This window comes from Trichoplax adhaerens, genomic scaffold (assembly GCF_000150275.1).
Source record: "Trichoplax adhaerens TRIADscaffold_21 genomic scaffold, whole genome shotgun sequence".
Taxonomy (NCBI): Eukaryota; Metazoa; Placozoa; class Uniplacotomia; order Trichoplacea; family Trichoplacidae; genus Trichoplax; species Trichoplax adhaerens.
In genome coordinates, this window is record NW_002060962.1 from 1,076,807 (window position 1) to 1,092,100 (window position 15,294).

The 15,294-nt window shown below is 30.5% G+C and overlaps 1 protein-coding gene across 1 annotated transcript; it reads right to left on the bottom strand.

Moving 5' to 3' along the window:
• Positions 1-8,415: 8,415 nt before the first annotated feature.
• TRIADDRAFT_61181 (uncharacterized protein) lies at positions 8,416-10,495 on the bottom strand (the record flags this gene model as incomplete). Its single annotated transcript, XM_002117132.1, has 6 exons — positions 8,416-8,552; positions 8,938-9,037; positions 9,311-9,520; positions 9,669-9,728; positions 10,151-10,314; positions 10,372-10,495. The coding sequence occupies 6 exons, from the start codon at positions 10,493-10,495 to the stop codon at positions 8,416-8,418; spliced, it is 795 nt and encodes a 264-aa protein (XP_002117168.1).
• Positions 10,496-15,294: the final 4,799 nt, after the last annotated feature.

Here is a 15,294-nt window from a genome sequence, read left to right on the forward strand (position 1 = left end):
TAATTTAATCTTTAACATGGTAATTTTAAATAGATTTGATTGAAATTCGAAAGGTGCATTTCTAATAAAGTAACTATATTCACTTACCTTCAAATTTGTGTTCTCTTCGTTATTCAAGAAAAATGTTTTAATCGTTAACCTTTATATAATGCTGCTTTCTGATTGTTGTATTATGACGTAGGATCCATAAGTCCCTCTGATGGAAGCATACTTAATGAATTTATCCATCACAATAGCTAGAAAGATTATTATTTACTATTATAGCAAATAGCTTAATTTTATATAGAATGGAGAACTCTATTATCAATATATTCATATATGATATTTAACTTTTACACCCTTTATGCAATCTATTATAATTTCGTTTTAGCTACTTTATGCACATTATTTTACTAGATATATTATAATTCGATTTTCTAAATTTAATATCCGTTAGAGCATGAGCTCTGCATTGTTATTTGCTTTTATTCAAAAGCAGTCTCACATGTGCATAATACATATGTAAATTTGTAGCTCTGTAACGTAATTTATTTTTATGGTCTACTTATCATTATATTATTTGCTAATATAAAAGGCATTATATTGTTGCTGATTTCATAGTCCGATATAGTCGACCAAGTAAATAATTTAAACGTCATTTATCGCTACCTATGGATTAATCATCGTTTTACATGAGGAGTCCTTTCTATCAAAATTTTGTAGTGAAATAACGTAGAAGGTTGATAATATCCGCTACACTGCTTGAATTCAAGTTTCTTTGTGGCGATATTATGCAAAGAATTAATGTAACTGTAAATCTTTAGAGGCTTATCTTAATATGTTGAGATTTCTTGCTAAGATCTTGCTATAATATCAATAATAGGATGGCAAGACTTGATAACATAACATTAAGTTATGAATAATAAAAGAACATGAGGTAATAAATCACTTGAATTGCAGATTTTGCAAAAATCATTGCCTGATATCAAACATGCTAAACTACTTGATTGGAGAACTTTGAGTTACTGCTTGAATTAAATTCAAAAATTAGCTTTACCAATAAGAAGATTTACCATTGTACAGGTTGTATTTTGCTTATTCTATGATTCCAAAGTGTTACTTATTAGTACTTTTTCAAAAATTATATAAGCTGCGACTCCAATAGATGCACGGTTTGAAATCTGATACTAAAAAACGCGCTTTGAAATTGAACCAAGTCTAGTATGAGCAATAGCACTAATTATCCCAGCTACTAAATACCGATGCAATTATTGGATATTTGTACAAGCTGCTCTTTACTTGCAAATTTGGGTTTTATTATTCTTTAAATGGACTATTATGATCGAATCGAAAGATTTGTATGAATTTAATAAATCAATTCCTTCATAAATTGCAGTAATATCGAGATATAAAGGGAAAAAGTACGAAAAGATCTACTCAATCTGATATTCTAATTATTCTTTTCTGTTCTTTTTATTTAATTCTGTAAAATATCTCAGGTAACTTTATAGAACTTTTATGGACATATCGTCTATTGATTATTAGGAATTGACTTAGAATATATAGATGAGTCTAAACGACTATAGTTAAACCAATATTACATTTAATAAGTAAGTACTCATGTGCTGTAAGATAGATAGACGGAACATTGGTCCAAATTCAGCCTATCTTATGACATGTCATCTGAAGCAGCCCTATAAATTGCGGCCATAAAGGTAATTACAAGCGAAGACGACTTTGATGAGTACATTTCGGTATTAAAATAATCAGAAGTACTATCTAGTCTATATTACTTTATATCAGCTTGTAAGCTCATCAAATAAATTGTACTTTTCGGATCGATGTTATTAAGGAACCCCGTATTAAGTGCGAGCTACTTAACCATGAAAATTGAATGTTCATATATCCATCATCCTGCATGTTTCAACTTTGTCGTAGCTACTTTCACTTCTTTTGTTAGATGATGTTGATCATTCATATTTATGTTCACTTAGGCTATAAGCGCTAGAATGCATTGTACGCAATTACAAAAGTTCATGATACGTACTTATATCTCATTTAGCTATTTGATTTACCAGCATGGTATATATTAAATGCATTCTACGACATGCAAGTTCTATGACGTAGGTCAGTTGTTAATGATAAATTACGTTATCATTCTTGGAATGAATGAACGTAAGTTAGACCTTGAGTCGAAATATTCTAAATCAAAAGTATTATCAAATTTATAAATGATCGTATCATCAACAGAAGCCTTTTTAATGATGGCAAAGAGTTGTCAAATAGATTTTAATTTTGGTATTTATAATTAAACCCTGAATATTAATTCAAGACATTTACTAAATTTAACGATACTGGTTCTTCATTATAAGGTCTGGTAACGTTTTCAAAGATTGAAACCAAATGCAATTAAAGTAAAAACTATTAAAAGTTCCATTCTGTATTTAATAGCTATCATCATTAGAAGGTTGATTTTTATTATTATGTGATGTACAAAGAATTGGACTACTATAAAATGGATTAAAATAGTGAGAAATTTTCACTAAAAAGTAAATTTGCGGTTTGGCTTCGACAATTTAACTTACGGAAGAGACGATGGGTCCCAATCCTATTTTATCAAGGATATAATTGAGTGGTATTTTTGCACTTACTAACGAGCGGTAGCTTTCAAAGATTTTATTAAAATATTTCTCTACAGTGTGTATTCAATATTAAGCTACGTAACAAATGCCATAATTATATGATTATAAAATTTGTAGTAATTGTAAATAATCGTCGGAGAAATTTAACGAGGTATTACTTAGAAAGTTTGCAACCGGAGCTAATCTTAACTGTCATACATATTTTTATATGTAATTCTAGACTATTCCGAAAAATTATTTGCAATCCCGATTCTAAATTACAATTAAATGATTAAGATCAAACTAGCCATATTAAATGAAATGAAATGAAAAGTGTAGAAATCAAGCCACAAAACTTTTAACAAACTTTGATTCTACTTTCACAGCACTCTGGTCGACTTAACGAACTTTGATACCAAATAAAATTGGGGAAATAACCAATCAATAATTTATTAAGAAAATGTGAGAGAATCTGATCAAACAATCTTCCAAGTACTGAATTCTAAGTATTATAAGTCAAGAAATAAAAACAACTGAGTTGAAACTGTCAACAACCAAACAATCTAACAAAAGAAGGACGTTTTCACTCACAACAAACAGTTCGACTTAGATGGTCTTTAAAATCCAGCAAGTTTTTCAAAAGAATTTTCTTTTACTTTCTACTCTAAATATTTTGATTACACTATCATTTATAGACTTTGTAGAGCAGTCAGTGGTATTTAAAACTAAATTTTTATTAACCAATCGCTCTTAAGATTCACTTTAGAAAACTACTTTGCACCACTTAAGAAAACAAATATCATTCAAAGTTCAGACGCGATTTACCGTATGATTCCCTTACAAAACACTATAAAACCATCAAACTAACTATAAAATAATCATTAATACATTATAAAAATCTAAAAATTAGCCTTTAAACATCAAGATTTAGCCCTAAAAATAGCATTCTAGCTACTTTACAATCAACACAACCTCTGCCATTTGCCATCTTATTTTTTATTTTCTAAGCTAAACTTTCCTAATGTAACTTGCATGATATTGTACGATAACTGTACGATTATAACCCAAATTGCAGTACTTTACCGTCATGTTATAAATCCCCTTTCTCTATGGATAGGGTTTTCTTACTAAGTCAAATTCATTTACAATCCCAATAGACTATCAAACGCACTTTCTTAAGGTTAGAAGATTGCTCCTAGGTTATTTCTATAGTAATCTATACAACACTTTGTAAAATAATGAAGAAAACATGGCGATATCACGATTTGGCATGGTAAAATTTAAAGATACTACCACTTTCAAGGTATTTTCTATAGTAAGTTAAAATATTCACATCCTAAAAGCTATAAAGGACTCTGCTCTTTGTCCTTTACGACATAAATTTCTGTAAAATTTATTAAAGACTTACTAATTCGTCTTATCAAAAAACAGTAAAAATAATTAAATAGTTTAAACTAATGAAATTGAAGTAGCTAAGGATTACATCCAAGCAAAAATATGTTCTCCTAGAAGTAAAGTTATAATTGTTCAGGAATATATTTAACGATGGCACTATTACTACTAAAGGATAAGACTGTATGTGGCATTCAGTCGTTATAAATTAGTTGGAATTCTTTTATTACAAATTATACTAGAATGACATTATTGACTATCATTTTATCGTATTGAGCATTATTAGCCATAGATTTTGTAGGCTATCATTGAGTCAAGGAACACTAATTAAGAGCTACAGTATATGGTTGTGATATATACCGATCACGAAATTCCAAATTTTAGAAAAATAAGAGCTTTATGGAATCTTATACAAAGATTTACAACACACAACTCTACTCTAGCCGAATACTACTACTAAAGACTTCTATAACGAACTAACAGAATAATCTAAAGTTGCATGCTTTTATACTTTTCGTAGCATTCGCAGCTACAATCCGTACGCCAACCTTTTACCTTATTTTACGCGTAGTTAAATTATTCTCAGTAACACTATTCTACTATGGACCATCATTAATCCGATTTGGATATGACTGCAGTATTTACGTAGGCATTATTCACACCAGTCAAAGTATAATGAATTAACCATATCCTAATATATGATTTACAGTTCCATTTTTACCTATAACCTTATGAGTAACTCAACACCTTACTGTATATAGTCATCTGTACTCTAGCATAGAGTCTATAACACTACAGTCTATAGTTATGGCTACCAAATATATCTTAGAATAAATATAGAAGTTACCTTACCGTACATTATACTAAACATGGCTAACAGTCTACAATCACTATACTAAGTTACATTACAATGGTCCAGGTTGAGCCATTTGCACATTGACTTGCTGAATGGGATGGTACTGCATGGGGACTTCAGTTATGGGTACATAAATATAGAGGCAAAAAATTAAAAATTTGTAGTTTATTAATGATTTCAAAGAATACGTGCGTTTACTTGCAATCGAATAGAAACTACTTTGATAACATGCAACTTATTTGCTACTGAGTACAATTTGAGCAGTTATTTAACGATACAGTGATAGGTTGATTTACAGTAATACATACTTACACAATAATAGATACATAGATACTTGTACTATAGCATATCCTTGCATATTCTTGTATAGTAAACGACAAGCGCATGTACTTTTATATATTCTTTTATATTGTTTTATAGGCGAGTTTATGTTATGAAGTATTTTTTCATGTTTTGCTATTCATTTTACCGAGCTATCAACATTTGTTAAGTATATTAAGCGACTTATAAAACATTGCCGTATTTAACATTAAGATAATCATTACCTAAAAGTACGATGCAAGCTAGAGATACAGCAAAGCCAATTACTCCCAGGCCCAATGATACGATATTAAACCAGATAGAATGATAAGTACCATAGGAAAAAATAAATCCAAAACTGACGCCAATGTGAGGAACTGAGAGGATGATGCTTATAATGCAGAAGGCATAGAAGCAATTTATCTATTAAAAATTACAACAAGTAAACTAATATTATTTTAGGTACATAATCCTGTTTTTCTCTTTCCAAGTATAAAATTTTGTCTTTTTATAACTAAAAGTCTAAAGTATTCTGTGAGTGATGGATAGTCAGTTAAAATTACCAAGTGAATACTGTTTTCTTTCTTGCGGGTTGTAAGAGCGAAGATACCACCTAGTAGGTACTATAAGAAATAAGAGTGATTCAAACCATTTGTTGAAAGTTGAGCTGCGATAGATTTAGACGAGATTTTAAAAGAGACTATCCAAACTTTAATAGAACTTTTATGGTATCACTTATCCTGTATTTCAAGTGCAAAATGGCAGTCATGTCAAATAAACTATCCAAAACGGTACCATACTTTTTATCACGTAATAAAGTTGGATAAATACTCAAAAGCAGGTAAGAAAAATAGAAAACCATATGATGCTTTTATTGCAAATATGACGATGGTAGTAGTCATAAAAGCAGTAAGAAAATTACCCACTTGCACTTGTTGACAATAATCAAACACTTAAACTATGGGAATTAAGCAAATCCGATATTCAGATTGAAGGAAAGCTAACTGTAGTACACGTATCAAAGCTTACAAAGACTCCTGCCCAAATGTCTGCGCCTATCCAAGGAGTCATATTGTAGATATAATATGTTGAATTGTAACTAATACCCTGGTAGGTATAAAGATAAGAGTTGGTGAAAAATCCAATGATTCCGACTAGAAGACTTGTAAGACCGATTAGGACTAATATTATTCCAAGTCCAAACTGTGCAGGTTGAAGTTTGAACGGCAACGACTTCTTACTTGGAATACAACAAGATGTAGTAACAACTTGATCTTGATACATTACTTGCGGCTGCTGCGCTGTCATAATCTGTGCTGGTTGTAGTAGTATTTGTGGTTGTTGAATAAATTGTGGTTGAGTTGGTAGTGCCATTTTGTTCTAAGGTACACCGATCTTGTTGCTGATACTATGAAACGATTATATTCCTATTAATTACTTAATTTATTTGATAGTAATGGTAATAAAAGCTACTTTAGTTACACTGTTTTATTGATATTTGCTGAGTATTTGCAATCTTCTAATATCTACCTAATCTAGATAGAAACTATTGAATAAAGTGGAATAGATATGATATTAAATGATTACTGTAAGAATACTATATCAATTCCTAAGTCAAATCTTTTATATCTAGATTTAAAGCATTTCTAAAAGCTCCACATCCTTTCCGTCATCGTTACTTACTTTCGATAAACGACTATTCGCTATTCGTTTGTTCCGTTAAATGCCGTCTAATAATTATTGTATCTTTTATATATTACATATATATACAGTATGAGACGCTGCATAGCTTATCTGCGGTCGAGATTAATTCACTCTTTTAATAAAGTAGACATGTGATATAATAGCTAGAAACAAAATTAGAATAACTATAAAAAACTATAAAATTCTATTTTAGTATTAGGTGAATGCCTATTATTAACAGACTCATAATATCAATAAGCATTAAAGATTGCCCGTGAGTGGATGGTGCTAACATTAAAGTCAATATGAAGTTTAAAATAGAATTGATAGAATACGTAATCGGCTATATATTAATGATCTACTCATAAATAATTCATAAGATATCATAAAAGCACATGCGCTACATTGTTGTTGACTTTTAACCAATTGCAGCCATGCAAGTAGATCATTTGTGCAACATTGCTTCAAACTAGATGCTCCAAGTATAGTTGTCATCACGTCGTAAGAAGTCTATTCCTATAAAATTCTTAATTAAATATAGTAGCTATATCGGCGACCGATAAGAGCTATAAGGTACCGTAAGATACCTGCCTTCTATAAGCAATTACATAAGTTATAGGGCTAGTTTTAGTCTTAAACGGTTGTATAACTAAGAGATCTAGCACTTAAACTAAGGAAGAGCACAAAAGAAAAATACTCGTAAACTACAGTGTTGCGCTTTGATAATGGAGTATTGACGCTTTAGCTCTCGTAATATAGAAAACAAAGAAATATATGCAATATACTAGCGTTACAAATATTAATTTGATCAATTCTTCAACATTTATATTTTTATAACAGTAACATTACAATCTCACCCGGAATGGGCCCAAAATAAACTAGTTTCTTCTGGTAGAAACTATTTGACTAGATTTAAATTAATTTAACTTCATTTGTAGTTCTGCTGTAAATTTAGGCACATCATAAACATTTGCGATTTCACTATTAGAAAATTGCCACTTCGAAAGAGGCAATTTTTACTTCGAGAAATTTTGGTATAGCATAAAATTTATGAGACTTGAAAGTTGTGAAATCAGTGATTTATTGTCTCATTAAGACTTACAAGCAAGGTAATTACCAGAAACTACAAATTCGATCATTTAGCTTAAGAATCTCAGTCATAACCTTATCAAAAGCACGTTTGCTATTGCGGTGGAATTCTAAACTATCGATACATCATAATGACGTCTAGCGATATAAAATGTGACCTATTGTACCTATAGTCATTCTAAACAATTTTCAAAATATTTCAATAATGAGCGGCAATTGTAAACCATATTTTCTGTATGTTAAGAGAAATATTTCATCAATGTATGATAACAATTCTTCTTGATTTAACTAAAGACGAAATGACTGACACCTATACCGCAATGAATTAAATATTCCCGTACTATACTGCAATTAATTTTTGGTACAACTAATAAAATTAGTCACTTTAAGGATGAGGGTATGAAATCTAGTCGATTCTAATTGATTAGAATTGATAAAATTATAGTACAGAGAAAGATTTTGTAATTCTCTATTTTCAGCATTGAGGCAAAGAATTTAGGCATCACCACTCGCAGTTTTTACTGGTTCTGGCTGAATAGTAGCAGTTTGAGTTTGAGTAGGGGCTACAGTATACCCCCCAACAGGCGCAACTTGCGTGTACGTTGGTTGAGCGGGTTGGTATTGCATTATGACTTGATCATTAATATGAAAACAAGAAAATTAGTATTTGCTACACTAATTATTCTATTTAAATTATCTGTGCATAATCTTACGCAAACTACCATACTTAAACTATTTAACTTAACCTTAAGAGATATCATAAACACACGAAAAATATCACACTTAATGCTACTGAAATGAGATAATTCATAAATGCATGGATGGAAGAGGTAAAATCTTTCCATAAATAGAAAAGGCAAACTCTTTCCCTAATAGCATAGTATCCTCTGACAACACATGAATATTACAATTGATTTGATTTTCTTTACAAAATGATCATAGTATCAATTAGAGGATAGTCAGGAATAGCCTACAGATCACAATTTGTGATCATATTTAACATGAAATTATTATTACCTGGTTGGTTAGGATATTGTTGGTTAGGGTATTGTTGGTTAGGATATTGCTGCACAGTTAGAACTTGACTTTTACCTTGAAATTGGACTGTGTAAGCACCCTAAAATTGAGGCCATGATATCAATATATCTATTTATGATTACTCAACAAATTCATATACATATTTTAATCTATAAATCAGTAATAAATGCGAGCCAAAAATGGCTATTTAATAAGTGAAATTAAAGCATGAACATAGAAAGCTTGATATGTACAGTATCATATGCAGTCTTATAAAGGATTAATTTTTTAACGAAGAGCAAGAACTGAAGAAATTTATTATTTTGAGATAAAATTTTCATATTTTATAAGATACTGAAATTGTTTCACTAACCGGTGGGGTAGGTTTACAATAAATTTCTTTACTTAAAAGTATGATGAAAGTCAAACTGCAAGAAAAGCCAATTAATGCAAAAATCATTGAAACAATGTTGAACCATTCCGTGTAACGAGCGCCGTAGTTAAACATAAAGCCAAGGCTTAAGCCAAAGTGAGGTAATGATAATATAAAGCTCATTATCGAGAAAGCATAGAAGGTGTTCATCTATTAAAAATTACAACAGCCAGATAAAATGAAGTAATTAGTTGTAACGATCTTTCCAGTCGTTAAGGTAATTATAAGTAGGTAATTAGAATTTAATTGTTACAGTTTGGAATGTTTTACGCGCATTGTATTTGATAATCAGAATTACCTGATGAACGTCGTTTTGTTTCTTGTAAGTAACAGCGGCTAAGATTCCACATATGAAATACTGCAGCAAAAAGATTTCGAAACTTGAGTTAAAATTTATCTTATTTCGATGTTATGATACATTTTCAAAATGTGACAACAATACTAAGGCATATATTAGATAAATGGTCATTGTATTATAGTATTCAGGGTATTCATTTATGACCGTAGACAGTTAAATTACTTAAACTACAGTAGTTAAATTATACAAAACCTGGAAAACAGAATGATAGTGAAATAGTGTATCAGAGAATTGAAAACCTTGTATTACATCTACTGCAGTAACAATGATAGTAATTGATTATACTGGTATTTATATTTGTCAAGACTCCCTTACGTTATGGAAGTACTAGATAGGAAACGAAAGCTCGTCAATATTAGAAATAGAAAGAATTGCTCATTACTGTCAAACATATTTTCAGTAACAACTTTATCAATGCTTACAAATAATCCTCCCCAAATATCTCCGGCGTACCAACTGGTTGGATTATAATAGGTATAATAAGTATGAGAATGGAACGAGTAGCCTCTATAATTGGCCTTGAAAATTCCAACGGTACCGAATATCACACTGGCTAGACCAGACAGGCTCAAGAAGATGCCAAGTCCTAATTGGGTGGAGCGAAATTTAATCGGTAAAAATTTACCATGTGGTCTGCACATACCGGTACCAGAAGGAGCCTTATTTTGTTTGTGTATTATTTGTGGCTGCTGGACAGGAATCATTTGTGCTGGCTGTTGAATTACTAGCGGTTGTTGGACGTATTGTGGTTGAGCAGGAGTAGCCATTTTGTTTTGTGTCAGTCTAGTGTAAAATCGAATGACATAAATTAGTTACAATTGGAGTTTATTACCTCTAATTAAGGCTTAAGCGTAAGGTTTACGTATCAGACTTCAATTTCACTGTATACTCACTTTTTTCGTTTATTTTAAGGATAGAAGAAAAATTAACTATAGTGCATACGTATAATTCTATGCTATCGTGACAAAGTGTCTTCAAAATGCTAAACAAGAATTATTGTTTCTTTTGAAACTTCATCTTATTACCTAAACTTGGTTCCTTTAACGTACGACTATTATTACTCCGTGGTTTACTAATATTAAAATCTCACAATCGACGTTCAACTATTTCCGTACAATATTATTATTTTATCTAGACTAATTTGGGGCTGTGCTACCGTTATCGAGAGTGTTAGATCATGCTTTGCTGAAGCTGAAGTTAACTACTATTTAATAATTCTAAGTTAATATCTCTTGTTATAATTAGATAGACCATGTTTCGATAAAGATAATTATCCTGATAATAATAGAAAAAAATTACTATTTCTCTTCTATATAAGCATGCAACTTACTGTAGTGTACTTGAGGTAAGTTACCAATCTACGGTCTTAAAAAAATGACTTAACTGGCTTTTGGTAGTCTATATATAGCTACAGCATTTATCGTATTGTCTGCCAGTCTATTGAAATATACAAATTACTTTGAGCAAATACGGCATGATACGTATGACATCACGTAAAGCGATAGCTCACAGTTAATTATTGATTGAGACTGAAAGCCATGGCAACGGCATAAGAGTTACTATCAATAGTTGCGTGGAATATGATATATAATTAATTATTATAATTATTGGACATTTAATGTAGCTAAATAAATAGAATAGCGAAACGCCTAGATACCTTTGATCATCGTAGGCAACAGAATAGAATTATATTCTTCTAACAATTTGATTTTAATTGAAGGGGACTGATTTTATAGCATGTGCTGTAAATTTCAGACATAAATAGTCTAATCCTGAAAAGTATCTCATGTTACAGTAACTATGTAAGCTAATTTTGATATGAGTAAGCACAAGCATAATTAAAACATTCTTATACAATTATGAAGCTTTTATTCCATGATAGTTGATATTGCTACAAGTAAGCACTAGCGCAATTAGAAAAAATTTTTAAATTATGAAATATTCAGTCCTCATGATGGTCATTACTAATACGAGTAACAACTACCATAATTAAGAAAACCTTATATAACCATGTGGTATTCTATCCTTAGTTAGCCCTTATTGATATGAGTAAGCACTCGTGTAAATTAGAAAAATCTTGAAAACCTATCTATTATTCTATAATCTTGTTAACTTTCACTGCTCTACATTTTAATTTATCTTTGATTGATTCCATATAACAAATTAAAAGCTGTATGATTAGCCATGATCGTTATCACATAGTGTAATATATTTTCTTGAAGATTTCCTTTGCATACGGCATGATTGCTTAAAAATTAAGAGTATGAGATAAAACTTAGCTCTACCATTTATTAGTATGCTAGCTAGGTGATGTTTTAATATTATTGTTAGCAATTGATGATCTGTTATTGTGAAGATAATGACCAACTGCTAATAAAATATATTCGCACTGCCTAGAATGTTAGCATTCACATAGACCCTATATCTGTATTAATCATCTTAATGACACCGTTATTGCCTACGCAGAGATAAATTAGCATAGTAAATGAACTGGATATTACAGATGTAGATCTGAGTACTAGCAAAATGCATCTTTTTTATAGTTACTGTAACGACTATCGTTATGTTTCAGTAAATGCTAATTAACCTACCAATTTAAATAGTAAAACAAAATTGTTGTATTATTGCGAATTAGATGAATATTCTAACGTTATTAAATTACTTACTTTAGCAAAAATTTTCTACATTTCAGACGTCAAAATACGTATGAATAGTGTAAAGGTTCTTTATTCACAACTATACGATAGATAAATTAAAAATATAATAAACTATTTCCATAAATACTTGATAGTAATTCTGTCAGAGTGCGGTAATTTATATGGTAAATTACGTTTTTACGATCCATCATCCTCGTATGAAACTGTTTAACTTTGGCTGCGTTTGTATCAAACAGGATAGCATAATAATTATTAAGGCTGACATATTTATAAGATATTAGCATCAAAAAATTAGCTTTATGTGTTCTAAAGATTATCACGAAGGTGAATAATTAAAATAACTTCGTACAAGCACTATGATCCCGTAAATTGCAGATTAAACTACAATACTAAGTATTTAAAGACAAGATAGATCTAGATTTTGGCTTTTACCCTCTTTAAAACTTTAAACAATATGCGTATTCAACTGAACAAGTAATCCTTTAACGTCAAGTAAGTCGATTCGATGTATGTCTGTAACTTGCTATTAATTTTTGTGAAGCTAAATAATTCTGATACCCTCTCACAGCCCTATTTTGTTGTTATTTTATGTCAGTATAATGTTAAATTCCTGTACAATCAGCGCATTGATTTTAGTACTAGTAATCACGAGGAAGCAATAGATAAAAAACTAAAATAATGATGTAAACCTCATAGAATAAACCTAGATTGTTGCTTATGTAATTATTAACAGCAGATAGATGGTTGAGCTATGAATCTTTGATTGTATTCCACAGACACAATAATCCTTAACTTTTATCTACAATAACTGCCGTGTGACGCTATGGTTTTACTAATGGCATTTGTCTGCTATAGGAATAAAGATTTTAGAGGTTGCTGTTAACATTTTCAATTTTGTTTGCTTCCTGACAGTCAATTTCTAATTCTAGAATTAGTAAATCATTCGCCTGTTTGCATTGACATCCACACCCGATACTAGTAAAACTTGCTGCTGCCTTAAAATAAATCAGTTGCTTCCTGTTAAACTCATTAGAATGTTGTATTATAGTAAAGTTTAAATATGCTTTAGTAATTAAGATTTCCGACAACTTATTTTTTGTTCTTATATTTCTGATGAAGTAAATTTCAAAAAATAAAATTTACGAAATAAAGAATACATGGAGAACCCCCGGCATTAGTAAAGTATTATGATGCCATACTCAAAAAGATCAGCAGATGGGATTTATTGTAATGAGGCAATAAATTTAATGTAATTCGCCCTTTTACACCTATTATTAGTCATTTAATCTTGAAAGAATACCCCGATATCTGAAGTTAATTGTTCTAATGTACAGACATTAATGCACTGTCAGCATTATTCAGTTACTCAAAGGCGCGATCGAAAAGTAGGTGAATTTTAGAAAACTGGTAGGCTTAGTTAATGCTCATAATTATCATAGCTATAAATCATGAGCTGATGACTTTAATATACAGTAATACACAATCAGTGCTATAAAATTTATCTATAACGCTGAAAATATCGCCTTTACATATTCTATGACAGCCATGGACAAGAGTTAGCAACATCCAATGTTGCCCTAACGCCAACATTGTTGTAATGATATGCAAGGGCGTAGGTACTAAAGACTCGCTGCCTAGCGATTATCGGTGTAACAGAAACGATTCTGCGTATTGCTTAATGAACGATATCTCTTATTTAAATTCTGATTGTTGGGAAATAGAGGTTAGATCAATAAGTGATGGGTTAGCTGAGAAATCTAGCAATAGTGACATTCATTTCAGTATATAACTTTGTTGACGGTAGATATTTCTTCGTAGATTTAGTGTACTTTACGAGTAATAATACTACAGCGTAACTATAATTTGAAAAGCTTATGTGTTTACCTAACATTTAAATTCAGAAACATAGATTAATTACATTTTACTACTCTTAATGAGCATAATATACTGTGCTTGCCATTTCAGTTTATTTAATTGCACAATACGTAAATTGTGTTTCAATGTAACTGTAATTAATTTTTTTAAAGAATCCTAGAGTCTGGTCAATCATCATTAAATAAAATAGAAGCGCATCTCCAACTTAACAACAGGATTATATTCTTACTAGTACTGGGAGTAATTACAGTATTTAAAAAATACATAATATTAAAACTTGATAGAGTAGAGAGAATGACTGACATAATCAGATACGGATAAAACTCGTTTATGTGATATACAATCAAAATAACGACTTTTAGGTACGATACAGTAAATCTCCCAGGCAAGCTGATATATGACTATGCAATGATGATTAGAAAGAATGATATTTGCAATGTCTCCCAAGTATTGTAAGAAACAACCGATTTAATCAGAGGTAATCTTTTCCTAAGGCTATCAAGAAGATGAAGAATATCTATTTTAAGCCGCGTAGGTATAGGTTTAAACAGCGATGATTCCTCGCTTAGTCTGTAAGATATGCATTCTCATACTGCAATTAGATGTTATCAGGATGTAATTATGACAGGTTTAATAATATTAAACTTAGTAAAGGTCATTAATGCTAGAAATTATATTTGACTTATTCGTAATACCATCCTCAAACAAGTAGAATTAAGTAGAACTACAAACTATGCAATAAAGGGTGTTGTATGCAAATCAGAAAGGCAATGTATATTTTGTTAATTATCGGGATCACATAAATGACTTTTACCGTTACTTAGTTAAAACTGAAAAGTCATTAAGGTCACTAAAGATTGTATTCACTTTGTTGTTTAAATTTAAAAATAGACAGGCAGCCAAGATCTTATAGAATTTTAGAGCTCTAGAGAAAAAGAACGAAGCTTTATGTACCTCAGTTAAATGATTGGTTTCTATGATTAATCAAGAATCGATATAACACTTAAAAGAATTTCAGGACCATCGTTATCGTT